The sequence below is a fragment of the Syzygium oleosum genome, unplaced genomic scaffold (genome assembly GCF_021117445.2).
Source record: "Syzygium oleosum isolate NSW1041296 unplaced genomic scaffold, Sole_v2.1 Sole_v2.40, whole genome shotgun sequence".
NCBI lineage: Eukaryota > Viridiplantae > Streptophyta > Magnoliopsida > Myrtales > Myrtaceae > Syzygium > Syzygium oleosum.
The window spans coordinates 1,199,940-1,212,567 of NW_026607524.1; the positions used below are offsets into that span (position 1 = coordinate 1,199,940).

General features: G+C 39.9%; 1 protein-coding gene and 1 pseudogene across 1 annotated transcript; both read left to right on the forward strand.

Moving 5' to 3' along the window:
• Positions 1-5,347: 5,347 nt before the first annotated feature.
• Positions 5,348-5,841, forward strand: LOC130134636 (disease resistance protein L6-like). The gene is made up of 2 exons (XM_056305884.1): positions 5,348-5,400; positions 5,493-5,841. The coding sequence occupies exons 1-2, from the start codon at positions 5,348-5,350 to the stop codon at positions 5,839-5,841; spliced, it is 402 nt and encodes a 133-aa protein (XP_056161859.1).
• A 406-nt stretch (positions 5,842-6,247) lies between these two features.
• On the forward strand, positions 6,248-10,768 carry LOC115661471 (disease resistance protein L6-like; annotated as a pseudogene).
• The last annotated feature ends 1,860 nt before the right edge of the window (positions 10,769-12,628 follow it).

Here is a 12,628-nt window from a genome sequence, read left to right on the forward strand (position 1 = left end):
AAATGGTTCTCACTTTTGTTCCAGAAATGAAAAACCAACTTTTTTTTGGTTCTCATTTCTGGTTTCAGAATCAGTTTTGGAAGCAAACTTGTCTCGGAAATAGAAAAATGAAATTGCTTTACCAAACGGGTTTCTGGTCCAAAACTGATTCTGGGAACAAAAAAACCAGTTCTGGACAGAACCAGAATGGTTTTCATGCAGCACCTTAAAGCCTACTTCCGTGAGTCTCTCCCTCTGAACTGGGGGTTCAAGCCCCCTTGAATCTCTTTTGGATGTTTTTTGTTCCGAAGCCCATATGGGTTGTTGTTCTTCTATTTTACCTACATGAAATGAAATGAAATGTTTTGAGTGACCAAAATAAAATAAAAAAGAATCCTAAATAACCAGACGAGTTAAAACTCCAGAGGTAGGATGGCTAGGGAGGTTATGGGAAAAGCACCAAAAAAGTCCTATACATTTTGATTGTGCTAATTTAATTCTAAACCTTTTTACATTTTGCCAATTGAGTCCATCTGGCCAATTTTGATCGGAAATCGCTGATGTGGACGCCGGTCATCTTACGTGGCACGGCTAGCACTGCCGTGGATATTTTTTAATAATATTTTATATATATTTATTACTTTTATCTTTTTATCTTTCTTTTCTTTTTTCCTTTCATTTTAGCCGGCTAGGGTCGTGGTCCTTGCCAGCGGCCGGCATGGGCCTAGACCAAGGTCACCGGCCAGAATGAAAGGAAAAAAAAGAAGAAAAAAATCCAATTTTTTCAAAAAATTGTAAAAATTATCTATGTCAGCATCAGCTGTGCCACGTAGGATAGCTAGCGTTTACGTCGGTGATTTCTGCCCAAAATTAGTTGGAAGGACTCAATTCGAAAAATGTAAAAATATTTAGGACTAAATTGGCATAATTAAAAGGCTTAAGTTTTCTAGTGAAGTTGATCCAACCGAATATGTTAACAGGCTCATGTGATGGAGAGATTGTTGAGATGCATCCTAATATTCAAATATTAAATCACGTCTTTATCTAATAACTTAACATTTTTGAATAGTTTGTAGTGTGCCCACACTATGTCAAGCATGTGAGTTGTGTTATAAATTCCCAAATATCTAACAAGGTTAGTGTGTTTTCGTCTTCATCATTGTTAATTATTTCGAACCTCTCGAACCTAATAAACTTAGTTCATTTAGAAATAATTGATGGCACTTTTATGTCCTAAAAAACCAGACGAGTTCAAACTCCAGAGGTAGGATGGCTAGGGAGGCTATCTCACCTGAGGAAATTGTCACTAGTTGAAGATATGATCTTGCCTTCGACTGATTTGGGTACCCATTCTCGACTTTCTCAAAATAACTTGTGTCGACCAGCGATCTCTGACGCGACTTCCATCCAGTCTCGAAAGATTTGGCTTTGGTAGATGTGGAGTCACCATTAGAGTAGCCTCTCCTTTCCAACTTGAAAAGGTTGTCCACTTTCGCGGTCCAACGGTGTTGGCTAATAGGGATCGAGTTTGATGTGCTAGGACAACTAGAGAACCTCCATTCCTCCTATGTGGCTCTTTGCGAATTGATGGTGCGGCTTTCCAAGTTATCGTGGTTGAAGCAGCTCCGATGATTGCTTTCGATTGTGGAGCTAATTGAGATTCAAGGCTTACAGGACTGGAATCCTTTGAAAGAGTTCCCAATTGAGAATTGTCATTGCGTTCAAAGTATACATAATCTATCAAATTCACATAAGCTAAAGGAATTGAGTTTTTTATTCTTTTACATTGCTGGAAAGTTTGCCTGATGTACTTAACCCGGAAACGTCATCTGTCTTGTCATCTTGAAGTTTTCTTTTGCCGGAGGTTACATGACTTCGACGGCCCTTTCCGGCTTTACGATGAGGGAGAAAGCTCTAGGTACAATCTTCTCTCGCATTGTCAAGGCAGAACTTTTTTCATTTGCATGTGAGACTTTCCGATCAATCAATTCATGTTCAAAGCAGCTCCAATGTGTTGAAAATATATCTTGAGTTTGAGCACGTGAACGAAACCCGACCCATGATGAATTAGTATTTGCGGACGTCCAAATATAAGCCATGGAAATTCAGAGTTTCCTTTTCGGTGCAAAAGTTTCGTTGCTCAAGGATTCCAAACAAAACAAGAAAAGGAAAGTCTAAGTGAGTCTTCTTCTTTGACTCGGTCAACATGGGTGCAAAATAAAAGATAACGATTATCTATCGAAGTCCGGAAGAAATCAGCAGGATTGAGTCCAACGTTGGCCTAGAAGACTTTGACTGTGAAAGAGGAAATTGTGGACTTCTTGCCACGTGTGTCAGAGAAAGTTGGATTCGGAAAAGGAAATAGGGTTAATACCACAAAAAACCCCAAAATGGTACGCATGTGATAATTTTACCCCGAACTTTTTTTCTACCACAAAAAACCCCAAACTGGTACACCTGTGATAATTTTACCCCAAAATTTTTTTTTACCACCAAAAACCCTAAACTAGTACACTTGCGACAATTTTACTCCAAACTGGTAAACCCGTGACAAATTTACCCTAAACTATTTTTTTGATCACGAAAAACCCCAAACTGGTACACCTGTGATAATTTTATCCCGAACTAATAATTTTTTAATATTTTTTCGAATTTTTTTATTAATTTTTTTATTTTTTCTTTTCTTTTCTTTTTCTTCATCTTCAACCTCTAGCCGGTCGCTGGACCGGCGATCGGTCAGAGGCGAAAGCCGGCGAGGTCGGCCCTGCCGGTCGCTGGTGAGGCTCGACCTCGCCGGTGCGAGCGAGGACCGCCCTCACCCGACTTAGGCGAGGATAGCTCTCGCCTGACACAGGTGAGGGTCGCCCTCACCAGACGCCGGCGAGGGCGGCCCTCGCCAACGCCGGCGAGATCGAGCCTCACTAGTAGCCGGCAGGGCCAACCTCGCCGGCGGGGCCGACCTCGCCGGCTTCCGCCTTTGGCCGGTCGCCGGTCCAGAGGTTGAAGATGAAGAAAAAAAAATAAAAAAAAAATAAAATTTTGAAAAAATAAAAAATAATATTAAAATTTTAGTTCATGGTAAAATTATCACATGTGTACCAATTTGGGGTTTTTTGTAGTATGTTCAGGGTAAAATTGTCACAAGTGTACCGGTTTGGGGTTTTTTGTGGTATGTTCGGGGTAAAATTGTCACAGGTGTACCAATTTGGGGTTTTTGGTGGTAAAAAAAAAAGTTCGGGGTAAAATTGTCACACGCGTACCAGTTTGGGGTTTTTGGTGGTATTAACCCAAGGAAATAAGTATATTTGTATGGAGTCCACATTGACCGTGGAACCTAAGCATAAATACGGGCTGTTCTGTTTTTGGCCGCACAGAGGTCTTGGTGCGCTATTGTTGATGAAGAAGACTTCTTGAAGCGCCGCTAGCTTGCGAGTGCTTGGTGTGCGAAGACGTGCAGAGGATATTCGTGAATTACATCCATGAAGTTAGTGTTGAAGTTGATTAAATTCTTCTGGTAAGAATTTGTATATAATTCATTCATGAGATTGAGAGATTATTTCGTGAGGAATTATGGGGCCAAACACTGTGTGAGCTATTGGGTGTAATTGGGGCTTGGGAAATACAGAGAGTGTTTGAGTGACTCGAGTGTGGTTGTATTCTCCGTTGTATCGCTTGATCTATAGTAGAATTTCGTGCTGCTCTTCCCGTGGACGTAGGTCACTACGACCGAACTACATAAATTTGGTGTCCGATTTATTTTCTTGTTCTGTCAATTTTATTGTTCGATCGCTTGGCTTCCGCAACACAATGGGTGGTATTGACTGAATCCCCGGAGCTAATTCAAATTGTAGGCTTGTTAGAAAGTAGGAAATGGAATCATTGAAATACACTGGCAATTGAATTCGACAACTCTAAAGAAAGGTCACCCGATCTATCAAATAAACCGATGCTAGGAATGCTCCGATTGGTAGGATTTAAGAGGTAAAAAGCAAGAGCAATGCGATTTTGTTCATTGTGGTTGTCATTAAAATGTCAACACAGGAAGCCTTTCGAATGATCTACATATCCATTCACGACTTTGCAGCGAATTGAAATTGGTGATTTTCGGTTCATTTTTAGCCTTATAAATTAGTGACTTGATATAAACGGTTTTGGATACTTTAGTGAAGAGATACCATAAGATCAAGAGTCAAGTCAAAAGTAGATAAATAAGTAATAGTAAGTTATAACACATGAAATGTGGAGCATATAGTACTCATAAAAGACTATAGAACTGAACGCAACCGTGTTAGTGACCCCAGAGCGATAAGTTCATTATCTGTTGTTTGTTGTTAAGGTTTATGATTGCTCTTCTGAATGTCAAACATACCAATCCCATACAGGGAAATTCGAAGAATGGCAATGCTGTATTCAAAGTAATACTAGTTCTTAGGTTCTTCAATTCTATAAAGGAAGGAAGATGGTTACCCTCCTGAAAAACATAAAAATCATGCAACACTAGAACTGATTGAGGAAATTTCATTTCATATGGCATAATATACAGTTATATTTCGGTGTGTTCAAGTGGCATCGGTTTGCCTATGATGGGGTGTGTTATGAGAGGAACCCTTTTGAAGAGGTGTGTGGTTGTCTTTCAAGGGAAGTTAAAATAAATTCCTGAGAGAGACAACAAAAGATACGTAGAAACGAACATACAGAAAAACGTATGTTCTCCTCTCTATCAGAATAACACACAAAATGTCTCCATTACTACTTTGAGAAGACGATTGGTATTAACACTACGGAATAAGAATATTTTCGTTGTGATTATTTTTGGACAGTTGTGAAGTTGTAGATTCGTCCATCATTCACTGGTGATTCAATCTATATTCTTGGATAATTCTTTTGTTGTATATTGAAAGGTTAACGACTTCTTCTGCGATTTTTTCCCTACATGTACACTACGATAAAGGGTGTGTACATTTTGAACTACTACTTCTAGATATGAAGTACTTTCGCAGAAGAAGGAACAGGGTAAAGCAACCTCATTTATTGCCAGCACAATGGTACCAGCAAAGCTTTCAAATATCATGGTAAAGTAGACCCTGCCGCCACTTTGGCGGACTTTCATTGGCTTTACTTATTAAAGGCGTCGCAAATCTTTTCCCTTTCGGTGCTAAGACAAAAGCAAACCCGGTGAAGATCAGATTTTGAAAATACAGCGAGAGCGCATCTCAATTCTCCTGCCTCTTGGCGCTTTACTAATTCCTCTTGAGGAATCCCAGATCAGATTCAGAAAGGACTCCACATCTCGCTGTGATCTAATCCGGTGAAGATCTTGAGCTCCTGAAGGAGGATGAAGAGAAAGAAGGACTCTCCAGATGCAGCGATGACGTCCGCTTGTGTCGATGACGCGTTTTGTCGTCGGGAGCCAAATTCGAGGTGTTCTTGAGTTTCAAAAACCCCGACACCCGCCTCAACTTCACCGATTGCCTCTATCACTCCTTGGTCAGAGGTGGGATTTGCGTCTTCAGATACGACGAAGAGATCCGAAAGGGCGAAAAGATTGAAGGCGAGCTTCTGCATGCCATCGAATCCTCCAAAATATATGTGCCCATCTTCTCTAGGAACTATGCATCCAGTGTGTGGTGTCTTCGTGAGCTCACACACATGGTGGAGTGCTCGAGCAAAGTGAATGACAAAGTGATCCTACCTATTTTCTGTGATGTGAATCCCGACGATGTGAAACTCAAAACTCGATTGTACCTCGACGCTCTAGAGAAGCATGAGGAGAAGTTCAGGTGTGATGAAGTTCTACAATGGAAAGAGGCTCTGATCGAGGTCGCAAAAATCAGGGGATGGGGCACGAAGGACAAAGGGTAAGAGCGTGAGTTTGGAATCTGCTTTCGTTTTTTTATTTTTCCCTAGCAATAAAAAGTGAGATGATTATAAGGAATAGAATTTTCTCCCATTTTTTTCCTGTTTTAATTACTCCTACCAACACAGTATATTGGTTAATCCATCTTTCTTTCTCTTTTTTCCTTGTAATTATTATCTTCTATTCCTGAACCAGTCGTCCAAATATAGTATTGATCTAATTCTTTCATTAGTCGAGATTTCCATTTACTAAAGAAAGTGAGCTTTCATTCGGTAAAACCAAGCCCATTCAAAAATCCGACTAGTTTTGTGTCTACAGTATTCCCCAAGTCAAGAGTTCACTTGCCATGTGTTTCACGCTAAGACTCTTATGTCAATATGGCAGCCATGGTGAAATCATCAACACTTGTTGATGAGGTTTTGACCAAGCTGATGAAAAGAAGGAGAAATCTGCCTGATCATTTAGTCGTGATCCATGATCATGTTGAAGCTATCATGGACATGTTAAACGAAGGTTCTCGTAATGTTCGCTACTTGGTCATCCATGGAATGGGTGGTATCGGTAAGACAACCCTCGCAAGTGCTGTCTTTAATCAAATCTCCAATCAATTTCAAGGTTGTAGCTTCCTTTCGGACATTCGCAAATCTGAGCAACATGATAGAATTGTTGACTTACAAAAACAGTTGTTATCGGAAATTCTCCAAGGCAGATCTCTAGAGATCCACAATTATGTTGATGTAGGGATTAAAATAATAAGAGAAAGGTTTCGTGATAAGAAAGTTCTTCTTGTTCTTGATGACATGGATTAGTGGGCTCAACTCTCTAAACAGGCAGGAAAGAGCGATTGGTTTGATCCAGGAAGCAAAATCATCATTACAACAAGGGACATCAACTTTTTGCCAATCAAAGATGAGGATGAAGAGAGTAGTTTCCAAGCACATTCTGAAGAGTTTAAAATCTATGAAATGACAGAAATGGATTCATTCCATGCTCTTCAGTTTTTTAGCAAACATGCCTTCAGGAAGGATTTGCCACCACATGACTTTGATGATATCTCACACAAAATTATTAGAAAGACAAGTGGACTTCCATTAGCTCTCGAGGTTATTGGATCCTCACTTTGCTGCAAAAGCAAAAAGTTTTGGATAGACACAATGAAGAAGTTAGATTCTATGTCAAAGCAAGAAGTCTTCAATAAATTAAAGATTAGTTATGACATGTTAGAGCATCGTCAAAGAGAGATCTTTCTTGATATCACATGTTTCTTTATTGGAAGAGAAAGACTCGACCCATACTATATGTGGAAAGCTTCCAACTATTTCCCAAAAAGTGAACTACTTGTCCTCACTCGTATGTCTTTGATAAAGATAGTAGAATATGATAAGACTATGAATGCATGATCAACTTAAAGATCTTGGAAGAGAAATTGTTCAGCGCGAAGACGTCGATTTTCCAGGGAAGCATAATAGGTTGTGGGAGTCCAAGATTGCCTTTGACGTGGTTCAATTGAAAGAGGTAAGCTATTGTCACCTTACTATTTTCGTTAGGAAAAAAATCGACCATGCATTTATTAATGGTTGTGGAGTTAGTTTCTTGCAGGTATATTTTTTTTGTTTAATTTTTCTTTTGGCAAAGAAAATAAGGAAAAGATTTGTGTAAAAATTCATGATGTTAATTATGTTACATATCGTATTTAAAAGGTGTTGATAAGTTACATTTACAACATGAAAGTAATTAATAGCAAACACTTGGGGAATACATTTAAATACAAAAGTTATTCCACAAATTATATGAAAACAGATCCATATTGTGACTTCCTAGTCTATCAAAGCTTTTCAAGGCCGATTTTATTCCTTTTTGCTAAGTTGGGAATCATTTGCAACGTTACTCTGCATTGCAATGAGACCCTTAACCTCAAATTTGGTAATAGAATTAGTGATTAATTGTAATATGCAATCTTTTGTGTATAGTCCGGTAGAGCTTTCATACAATATACGAGAGACTTTTATAAGGTTTGTTGAATATCGTTTACTATTTTGAAACAAATCCTTTTTGTATATTGATCTTTTTATCCTGTAGAATCCACAGCTAGTCCCAAAACAAGTAGGATTTTTTGTACATTGATCTTCGTCTTGTAATAAAACTCATATGAAACCTAATAAAGGGACGCTCTAGAGTAAAGCAGGCTTCCATACGGAACATACCAAGCAGGTTTCGATCCTTAGAGTCGCAATGGGGTTATACACTCAAGAGACTTTTTGGAATTCGGTCCAGCAACTTCTTCTAAATTGCAAAACCATTGCAGGTTTTTTGTGTTGCAAAAAAAAAAATAAAAAATTTAGGCAGTATTTTCTATTAAGCGGTTTTGCTCATCGATAATAAAGTTTTATTTTGTAATTTAGCGATAGGAATTCGCTTAAACTGATGGATTAGAAATATTATTATGCTTTATACGGTGTAAATAACTCTTTTCAATTGTATGAACCAGTCGGATTAACTTGATTGACTCTTTGTTATGGTCAATTTAGATCTGTACAGATGAAGCAGTAATGTGTGTACATCACTATGTTTGTCATCCAATTCAAATGTTCACGTATGCTTTTCCTATCACTAGGGGACAGACAAAATCGTAGCACTCATATTAACAAGACTCTACGAAGAGCATAGTTTCACGAGTAAAGAATTTTCAAAGCTGCCCAATCTAAGATACTTGGAATTAAAGGGCGGAAACTTTGTAGGGAACTTTAAGAACCTTCTCTCCAAGTTAGCATGGCTCTCTTGGCTTTTTTGCCCTTCGGAATTAAACGTGACGAATTTGTGTCTCGAGAAGTTAACCGTGCTCAAGCTTTGGCATGGTGACATTACTGAAGATTGGGCCGGATGGGGGTCATGCCTGGTACAAACATTATACTGTGCGGTTTAATTTTTCTCACATTTGTCTCGCTAACCAAACTTACCAATTTGCCATTCTTGACTTGGCTGATTCTTGGTTTGTTTTTGTAGGTGAGCAAGAACTTGAAAGTCATAGAGATCTTTTTTTGCCAAAGCTTAAAAAGGACTCCCAACTTCTCGTAATGCTCGAATTTGAAGAGATTGGTTATTGAAGAGTCTTCAAACTTGGTAGTGGTTGATGGCTCTCTCTCTAAGTTGGAGCACTTGAAGCACTTGCAAATCATCTCTTATGGTTTCCCGGAGAGGAACCGTTGCGAGCTTTTTCCAGTACCTTCTGTATTAGGTAGTCTAAAATCCTTGTCAAAGCTAGAAATAGGGGGGATGCATGTTCGAGAACTTCATCATTCCATTGGAGAGATGACGTGTCTGGAGTATTTGTCTTTAGATAATTGTTCTTTTCTTAGAACACTTTCAGACTCCATCAGAGATCTTAAAATGTTGAGGACAGTGAGACTTTCTGAAACTGCGATAAAGAAGCTATTGAACCCAATAGGAGGATTAGAGTCTTTGCTTGAGCTATATTTGAATGGCACAAAAATCAGAAAATTACTTGCTTCTATTGGGAATCTAAAAAAATTGAGGAAGATGAGTATTTGTGAGACTCCTATAAAGAAGCTACCGAACCAAATAGGAGGGATGGAGTCTTTGCATGAGCGAGATTTGAGGGGAACACGTATCATGGAATTACCTACTTCTATTGGAAATCTCAAATTGTTGGAGATTTTATGTCTAGACTTTAGTGCGATCAGAGAGCTACCAAAGGCCACATGGATGCTAGGAAATCTTAAAGCTTTGCATGCGATTTTCTGTAAAAATCTAAAGGGGGAAATTCCATGTGAAATTGGGGGTCTATCCTTTTTTACTACGCTAAAGCTATCAGAGAGCAAGATTAGGAGATTGCCCACAACTATGAGTAAGCTTTCTCTTCTCCAACAACTTCATTTGGATCGTTGTGATAAACTTGAACAGTTGCCAGAGCTCCCTGTGAATTTGAAGGAGTTAAAGTTCTCATCTAATTTATTGTGGACAGCCCTTGACCTCTCATACCTGACTAACTTAGTCGATCTTCATATATGGGGTGGCACTCCTAGGTTGTCAAAATTTAGACAAGGAGCTCCAAATATAGAGTGGATCAGGAGGTTATCTTATCTGGAGAGATTGACACTTGTCCATGGAGATTTTACATTTCCCCCGATTAATTCGGCTACTCTTTCTCGGCTTCAGATTCTTGAGATAACTTGTGTTGACCCGCGATTTTTGGTGGGGCTTCCGTCCAGTCTTAAAGGATTGACTCTACATGATATGAAGTCACCCATGGGAAGGTCACTGTTTTCAAACTTGACAAATCTGTCTAGTTTGTGCCTTCATAATTGTCGGCTGAGGGAAGTCAAATTGGATGATGTTCTTGGACAGCAACCGGAGAAGCTCCGTCGTTTGGATTTGAAGAATAATGCAATGCTTGAGAGGCTTGTAATTTCGAGATTAGAGGGGCTCCAAGAGTTTGAGTGTGACTAATTGCCCTGGGCTAATGGAGACTCAGGGTCTGGAGAAATTGAAATCATTAGAGAAGTCGTATATTGACGGACGCAGTTCCTTAGAATGGTTGCCTAATTCATCACAATTAAAGAAGCGGCAGATATTGGAGTGCCCACGTTGTCCACCGGAAAAGATGCCCGATCTACATATATTCCAGACCCGTATGACTTGCTCATTGGAGGACGCCGTATTTCATATACCTTCTCTGGCCTTTGCAAAGTTCAGCTCTGTCATAAGCATTTGTGCGATGAGTCGGCCTTAGATTAGTGGTTTGCTCCTATTTTTGAACGTAAATCAATGCAGAATGGAAGTTCTAACTGTGGTGGCGGAGCATTGAGTCAATTCATGAGTGACAATTGTAATGTTTCATACAAGCATCCAACGAGCAACCCTCCATACCTTGTGGACCCCAAGAAATCTTGCTAGGAGATTCTTTTGCTCTTCAACATTGAGGGTAAGTAATTTATAACTGGTTGATGCAGTCATACTTATCAGAAGTAGAGCAATACTTCTTATCTTTAACTTAGCAATTTTGAACAATGTTGTATCTGAACCTGTTAAAAAGTATTATTTTGTTTTGACAGGTTGATGATTGCGGGTTTTTTGAATGGATTGATCCTGATCTGACAATGCAAGAGAAATAAGTGATTTGCCAATTGATGAATAATAATGAGACATTGAAGGAAATGCTGCAAAATGTGGAGAGTCAATTGAACAATGACTTCCAGAATGAAATTATGAGAATGCAAGCGAAGAAGAAGACATACTTTAGTTATACTTGTATTGATAGGAGCTTTGATTGTGTTAATGATGAGTAAGGTTGATAGGAGGGTGCAACATTGCTTGCCGTAGAGCTTTAGAGCATATTTGGTAACGTTTCTACTTCTTTATTTTTCTATTTTTTTGTTTTCCAAAACAAAAAAAATAAAATAGAAATCCGTCTGGTAATGTCCATTAATTTTTCTATTTCTCGAAATAGAAAATGTTCAGAAAATAGATTTGTAACATAAATAACAAGTAGAAAAAAATCTACATTTTTGTTTCCAAAAAAAAGAAAAAAAGAAATAGAAACAAAGAAAGAAAAAAAAGAAACTGAGGACCGTCGTCTGCAGACCGTCTTCTTCCTTTCAAGCCGCACCTTCAGCTCCTCCTCCATCCTCCGTCGTTTGCAGACCGTCTCAAAGCACTGGCCACCAACCCGTCACTCGCGGCGAAGCCCCGGCCAGTCGAAAGCCGCCGGTACGCCTTTCTGTTCTCGTCTTTGTTTGATAGTGTGGCGATTCTACAGGGACGCCGTTGAGCGAGGGCCGCCCTCGCCGATCTGGGCGCGGGCGGCCGCCCTCGGTCGACAGCGGCGAGGGCGGCCCTCGCGCCCAGATCTGGGCGAGCATTTGAATATATCTTCATGTTTGTGAAGCCGGTTCTCGGCGGAGCCCGATGGAGCCAGCTCCGGAACCTGCCGTCTCTTCGGTGCCGAAGCGGAAGCTCGATTGCCGGTATTGCTTCTTTCGTTTTCGCTGGTCCTGCTGAGTTTCGGGCATGTAGAGTCGCGGCATTCTGTTATGTGCTTCCGTGTCTTTGTAATCCTTCGACTCTTGCGTTTATGTGGAGTGCCCGAGGTGTGTGGAGTGCAGGTGCCGAGGTAATTGGATCGTGCCCAAAAAAAAGCTGCTGGACCACTGTTTGGGAGATGGTCATCTTCTAAAGGTCTGGCTACTCAACTAAGCGACGGTTCTTCACAGCGTTCAGTTGATTCAGTTGCTCGACAAAATCTAGCATCTACCATTAAGCAGCATGGTTCAGGCAGGAAGTCATTGTCGGAGTCCACACTCGTTGATCCAAATCCATCTTCTGGCGATGTCTCACTTCCGAAACAGTTTAGTAATGAAGAAGGATATAACAGGACTCAAAAGGTGGCTAAGCGTCTTGGAGACGAAGGTTCATCGTTACAGGTCAGTAATATTACCGCTGGATCGCTTAAGTTGAAAGTGTTACATTCTCGCTTATTTCTTGCGTGCTTTCATAGAACGGACAGCCTTTACCTTTTGGTTAATTGTCGTTTTTATTTTACATCGCAATTTTTGCAACTTAAAACCTAGATTTGTCAAGCCATGCTCGTGAAGTCATACCATCTCCTCTCCTACAAAACAGCACCCGGAACACCCTTAATAACAAGAAGGATGTATAAGGGAAGGAGAAATTAAATCACTAGTTTGGAAAAACAGAAGCTTGAGAGATCTTCCTATTTCAGCGAACTCCTCTTGTATTTTGATATCTTGTTAGTTCTTGGGAAGTGTTGGCTGG